The sequence below is a fragment of the Teleopsis dalmanni genome, chromosome 1 (genome assembly GCF_002237135.1).
Source record: "Teleopsis dalmanni isolate 2A chromosome 1, ASM223713v2, whole genome shotgun sequence".
NCBI classification, from domain to species: domain Eukaryota; kingdom Metazoa; phylum Arthropoda; class Insecta; order Diptera; family Diopsidae; genus Teleopsis; species Teleopsis dalmanni.
The window spans coordinates 35,081,881-35,089,362 of NC_051846.1; the positions used below are offsets into that span (position 1 = coordinate 35,081,881).

The window sequence follows — 7,482 nt, forward strand, 5'->3', positions numbered from 1 at the left end:
TTTCGGTCACAATGTATCTCAATATGTATTCTGTCAAAATTTATTGCAACATTTTACAATTTATTTGAAAAGAAATTTAAGATATAATAATTTACAATGAAGGGAACTCTACTTGTGGAGAACTTTTCATTTTTAAATTAAGATTTTATTACATGATCTGGAAGAACATTTTTTTTTTAAGCCTAGTAAAAATTTTTGGGGACGACATCAAATTCGAAGCAAGATTTTTGGGATAAATCTGTATTCCTTCGTTTTTTTCACATTCTTTTTATTATTATATCATATGGTCCTGCTTATAAACCCTTTACTCTATAAATTTCAAAGTTCGAAACTTCTTTGCAGATATGCACCTTTCAGTTCATGGCGATATTAAAAAAGTCAAAAACAATTCCATTTTAAACAAGTAGAGAAAAAATAATACTGATTTTTTCTCTACTTGTTTAAAATGGAATTGTTTCTGATTCATTTGTGATTTCATTCCTATACATCAAGTTAAATTTTTATTTTTCTGTAATTTATATTATTAAGCAAGTAAAATAATTTAAAATAATTTTTAAAAAAAATGTTTCCCTCTGCACACATCAGCAGCACACAAAAATCAATATTGAATTTTATCATATACTAAAAACAAAATCATTTTATTCCACTTACTTAATAATCCTTTAATTCTACAATTGCTAAAAAATAAAAAGGACAATACAAAAATGCAATAAAAATGCAATACCAAACAATGGAAAACCAAATCCCATAAGATCCACATATGCACTCGTAAGTAACTTCATAGTCTGTTGCATTCTCATGTACAGCATACGAATTCCGGATGCGCTTGGCATTCCCAAAACAGATGTTTGTTCGTCTATCCGTCAGTGTACATGCCATCCAAGGATGACCACATAATCAATGTAAATACACACACCAGCATATACACAAATCTACCCATACATGTCTACTTAAAGCCAAATAAAAACTTAATGCCGCCACAAACTCATACTTGCCAGCATACGAAATAAGTTGCTGGTGCATTTTATGCCATTCGAAAGGAGTAAAACAATTTCATGCTACTTCCGTTTCATATTAAAGTGACATTAAAATTTCGCCCATGTGTTACTTCTTGTTTCATTGCATTTCAGTACAAATACTCAAATACTCGAATACTCTTACAAATACAAATGTAATCATACTCGTACATACAAGTGCACAAGTGCACTGCTGCACATTTATAATAAACTGTTATACTAACAGCTTGATAGCATATCAACGATTGTGGTTATGTCGAAACGGAAATGCGTCGGACTGACCGGAAGAATGAGTATACAGTTTGTGCATCAATATTAACAAAGGCACAACATGTACACAACACCATCACAACACGATGACATCAAGCCAACAAAAAGTGATGCGAATATTGAGACACACAATTTCAATCTATCCAAAGTCCTATAAAACACATCGCATGCCCTGACTGACTATGGTGCACCTGTGCCAGCATTTGTGTAATAAGTATTTTTATTTTTGAAATTGTATTCAATACGAGTATACACCAACATACTAACACACCAACACACTAACTCACTCCCAGTCAAACTCGATAGCAGCTCAATTAAAAATGTTCTTAACGTTGTTGTTCACGTAGTCAAATTTCAATCAAGACCAACGCGTTCACATTAACTACAAACCACGTTCAGGATGCATAAAGTTCCTCTCGCAATACCAACTATTGCATGCGCCTGTAATGACAAGTAGCAAAATTTCTAATCAACTCAAATGCACTTACACACACAGCTGTACACACATATACACACATCCACATGCACTCAGTCGCAGCGACTGATGCATTTCTATAAAACCAAATTGGCAAAGTTTGAGGAAAATTGCAATTTTCCTGCTTCAGCTTTTGTTGCTAATGCAGTTTGTTGTTGTTGCTGCTGCTGCTGCTGTTATTGTAACATTTGTAGTAATGCAGAAATAATGTGGGTTTCCATTTTTAATTAAGTTAAAAAATATACTTGGAAAAATGTTTTCTGCATTTTCCAAATATTAAAACCACATTAAAGAAGCTTAAAAGCAACCACAGAAATGGCTTATTTTAATATTTTTGGTACGTTGATTCAAACTAAAATGTGGCCAATGTGGAAAATTCAACAGACAAATAAAACAAAATTTTCCTCATTATGAAGTTTAGTTATTAAATTTAAAATATAATTCAAATATTTTTCATTAATAATATTATTGGAAAATAAGTATCTAATTTAAAAATTAATGCTATTAAATGAAACTAATTAATATTGATACCGATTGTGTGGGAAAGAATATGCTATAGAAAATTATAATTTTATAAGATTGCATTGGAAAACTCAAATTATAACATATCGTCTATTAAGCCTGTAATATAACCAATAACACTACAATAACTTCAATTTATTTATCAACAAATTCTCCTTCTCCTCGCACGGACTAAACCCCTCCGCCTTATTCCTACAGACACAGCCATACCCCAGGACAACGATTGTATTACTTTGAGGAGGTGTCACTATTAGTCATTTACGACTTCCTTTGGTTTGACATGGTTCCAGGTCTTATTCCTACAGACACAGACATACCCCAGGACAACGATTGTATTACTTTGAGGAGGTGTCACTATTAGTCATTCACGACTTCCTTTGGTTAGACATGGTTCCAGGCCTTATTCCTACAAACACAGCCATACTCCAGGAGAACGATTGCATTACTTTGAGGAGGTGTCACTATTAGTCATTTATGACTTCCATCGGTATGACCTGCATCCAGACCCAGTTGCTGCTTTAGGTGAGTATTCTTGCATTTTGTCTTGGTGTAATATATCTACTTGCTTCAGCTGCCTTCTATCAAGATCTATTTTCTCAACTTCAGGAACTTTACAATAAACATTGTTATGCGTTCCTAGTTTGTTTTATTTTCGATCATTTTTTTCCATCAACGTCCTTGGGAAAAAAACACCAACTTGCGCTATTAACACTTCTCATTCGGGTAGCCACTTATTCGGTTAGTAACCTAAAAAACTACATCTTTTTAGAAAACAAAGAAGACTTCGAATTTATTCATCAATATAATATGTACCTACATAGAATGTAATACAATCATTTCAGTGCTCCTCAAACATTTCAATACCTCTCTTGTAATATGTTTTATCTTTGCCCTTAGGTTACGTCTTAGCTTCGACTATGACTTTTTTATCGGAGCAAAATCTATAACCCTGGAGGATTTTTTTGAGGTCTGCAAACAGAACTTTCCAAAATATTTAAGTATTAAAGTAAAACTTTGCTATTTATGAGACCCTATACTTTACTATATCCTTACGAATAGTAGGCAAAAATTTATACTATATTAGTTTAAGGCACATATGCATCCCTTGCCTCTTCCTTTAGCATCTCCCAACTCTTAATAGCAATACTTCTATTGGGCGTTTAAAATAATTTTAATTTCATTAAAATAAAACTCTTTACATTTTAAATAATTTATGTGCTATTTAAGCCTTTTTATATCGCAAAGCAGTTAATGATGTGGAATACAAGATAGAATTAAATAAAAAATCTATTTAACCGCAATTTTTGTTTGCGTTTAATATAATTTTTTTATGATTTTGTGGATTTGATTGTATGAGCCTGAGCAGTGAATTGTGGTTGACCGCAAAAAGCATTAGTGGACCACATTGACAGGCGGTCGGTCGGTTCTATTGCATTTTACAAAACCGGTGAGTATGCATGGATAAATGCACTCCTTCATATTTCTGCATAAGCCTATTTACATTAAAAATTAATATGCACACAAATAAAGTTTGCAAAACTTATTTATTTTACATTTTTTCACAGATATTTCATTTATTTATTTTAATTCATTTTTATGCAAGTTTCCACATCCTTTTTTGTATAATTTTAACAAATAAAAAATAGAAAATTTTGGACGCAAATTTGAAAAAAGTTTATTTCCATGCAAATTGCATGCCATGCCGCATCAGTTTTATTTGTGCTCTGTGCCCTTCAGCTAATGTTGCCATAATATTGAATAAATCCAACTTTTTTCCAATTATACAAAATCCATATGAATTTTATAAATATTTGAGCATTTCAATATAAATGAAACGAAAACATGCACACTACAAATATTGGACCTTTGCTTGGATACTGCCAAATGTTTCCGGAGTTTGGCAAACTTATGGTTTTGTGGCTGATGAGGATGAAACAGTCTGAAGTGAGTAGGATCGTGAAGGCTTTCGAAGCTGATTGTTGATTATGTTGAATATGAAATCACTATTGGTAATGGAAACAGCATTGGTCTCGTTGTAATCATTTTTATTTTCGTTTTTATTTTTATTTTTATATTAATTTATTTTTATATTTTATATATATTTCAATACAAATAAAAAAATTACAATTTTTTCAATTATATATTTTTACAAATATAATTGCGCATATAAAAATCTGCGAAATGCATTTTAATTTACCATTGTATTGTGAATTTAAAATGATTATATTATATTTGTAATTACATATTGATTAAGTGAATAATTAACAATAATTGCTTATATAAATAAAAATAATTATAACTCATCAACTTTTGTTTTCACCTGAACATAAACGGGATCGCCAATGAAAATTTTACCCGTTTTGTAAACATCAAAATAAATACCCATTTCTGGCTCCAAAGGATGAGAACGTGTACGAAATCTAGATATAGCAAATATTGAAGAGATTTTTCTGTAATTCATAATATCTTTTACCTTTTTAAAGTTCTCAAGGGTTCATAATTAGGATTACGCTTGCAAGTGAGCGCATCGATGTTGATTATAGCACAACGTTTACAAGGCTCAGTAAATTTTAATATAGTTGTATCATCCACTTTGCCAGATCTTTTACCAATTTTCATCCAAGTCCAATCATCCTCCATAAAAGGTTGATGGCATGATTCACTTTTCACAAGTAGATTACCACGGAAGCGCAAATGGTCAACTTGTTCACTCTCTGGCAGTCTTGAGTTTAACTCCGTAATTGATTTGTCATGTACCGCCATGACAGGATAGACATCCTAGATGGTAAACAAATGATTTATAATATATATCACATATATTTATGTATGATGGAAATAAAATTTAATAATATTAGAAATTAATGAAATTTAAATTTTTTTTTATAACAATATTACAATATATAATATATCAAAATATTATCTTATTTTATTTTTTATATATTTTATATATTTTGTTTTGTAATATATAGATTTAATCATATTATTTTCATATTATAATTTAATATATAATTATATAATAAAGTATGATAAAAATAATAAAGCCAGCTTCTGGCTGGTTCTAACTTGACCACTTTTCTACCCATTATTACGAGAAATTGTGGAATCAAAATGGTTTCCTTATCTAATTAAAGAGGATTCGTTCCTCCCTTCACTTGAACTAACTAACTACTACCATATATGTATTATTATAAACGATGATGTGAAGAGTACTATACACTGCGACTTAAAATGATCCATTGTGCTAACCGCAATTGTATCAACCGATCATTAGGAGTTGATCACCATTGACGATTTCAGCCATTTCACAAAAGCGATAGATACTGGTTTCTGAAAAGCCTATTCTGTTAAGATGGTAACGAATCTGCAGTGCTTTGTCTGAAAACCGGTAAGCATTTGAGAACATTAAAAATCTTAGTCAAAGTAAATAATCTATTGTAGACTATCTGAGATGGGTTGGTAAATATCTTGGCCTATCTTTCTCCCTTAAATAGTTTTTAAATTTAAGACTCTTTTGAATATCCAGCTTTATATTCAAGAAATCCCCTTGTTCAAGAAATCAAGTAATGTATAAAACATAATACATAAATCATTATAGGAAAAATCCACTGTATGGAACTAAGTCTTCCCTCACAACATTAAAATCGTCTGAAGACATGTATAAATGAACATATCAGAAAACGATTTCATGGCATTCTTCAACTTAATTTTCGATAATAGTTATGATAAGAGAGTACTACCCTTACTAGATTTCTACATTTATTATGGGTAATTATTATGGATTTTTATTATAAAAATAATACATATTTACGATGAGCTTTAACTATACTGTACTCTACTATACTATGAGTATTAAAAACTCCAAAGTACTATAAATTTAGAGTAAATAGAAAATAAAATCAAAGATTATTTTAGTTCTCTATGCATATATATATATACATGCCACTATTTCATCTCTAGACAAGGATTTAATTATATTAATAAACGGAAAACATATGAATGTTTATGCACTTATTGCTTTAGAAACTAACCAGAAATATTCTGGTTACATTCAACCAAATAGAAACGATTTTTTCTGTTGTTTCAATTATTTTTTATATATTATATATATTAAAACTATATATGTAGTATTAGAAAATATTTACTACTAGCAATCGAATAATAGAGTACTGACTAAATGTCAGTACTCTATCAAAGGGCATATCAATTTTTGTAAAAATTCTTTTTCATATTCCTTATAATTTTAAATATTTAAACGAGTGTGAATTTAATTATTTAAATAAATAATATATCTAACATACTACATTTACAGTTTTAGACAAACTAACCGCAAATCCAATACTTACACTCCTCTTAATTTTCCACCATTTCATCTCTAGACCTGGATCTAATGATATAAATAAGCGCAAACCATTTGAACGTTTAAGCACTACCTTAGAAACCCACATATGATGTTCTGGTCTACATTCAACCAATAACAAACGATAGCCCCCCATAGATTTTCCCCTTGCTTCTGCTCCTTCTAATATTTGTTTTAAATTAACATTAATTGATGGCATATTTGGTGCAGATAAAGTAAGCTGATTTTCGGATAAAATTTCAGTTTTTATGCTCAACATAAATGGATGTGTCATAGCGGAACCAAGTTTGTTATCATCATCAAGCACCAACAAATTACGATCACGTATATTACGAAAACTTAAACCATCTTTATTGCACTCAGCCGCATCAACATTAGTCGCTGCACAAGATTTAATTGGAAACAAATTGATTGCGCCTATTTGACCGATATAAATCCACTCCTTAGCCGGGTGTGGTCCGCGTCTTTTGCGATAGTGCGACCAAATGAACCAAGAAACAGTAATTGCGCCAACAGCTAAACTAGCAGCAGTTAGTATAGAGACCGGTTTCATAATTAGTTTACAATGTTTTTATAACAATCTGACTACTTAGTGAAGTTGAAATATTTTATTAAATTTTAGTTTACATTAATTTGTTTGGTACCAATTTTGTTAACACTTCACTTAGTTCCGACTAACACACAACACATGCACATACTAAGTATATAACGTTACTTATTTCCCGCACTCTCAGTCACTAACTAATTGTGAGAACCTTCCACAGCATTTGCGAATTTTTTTTATTTTTTGCTTTTTGATAAACAAATTTAATCCGAAAGATAACTGATGGACAGGAGCGTAT

At 30.6% G+C, this 7,482-nt stretch overlaps 1 protein-coding gene across 1 annotated transcript; it reads right to left on the reverse strand.

Moving 5' to 3' along the window:
• Positions 1–4,457: 4,457 nt before the first annotated feature.
• Positions 4,458–7,397, reverse strand: LOC119669147 (mitochondrial amidoxime reducing component 2-like). The gene is made up of 3 exons (XM_038078946.1): positions 6,627–7,397; positions 4,757–5,061; positions 4,458–4,703 (listed from the first exon to the last, which is right to left on the reverse strand). The coding sequence occupies exons 1-3, from the start codon at positions 7,191–7,193 to the stop codon at positions 4,577–4,579; spliced, it is 999 nt and encodes a 332-aa protein (XP_037934874.1). The 5' UTR covers positions 7,194–7,397; the 3' UTR covers positions 4,458–4,576.
• Positions 7,398–7,482: the final 85 nt, after the last annotated feature.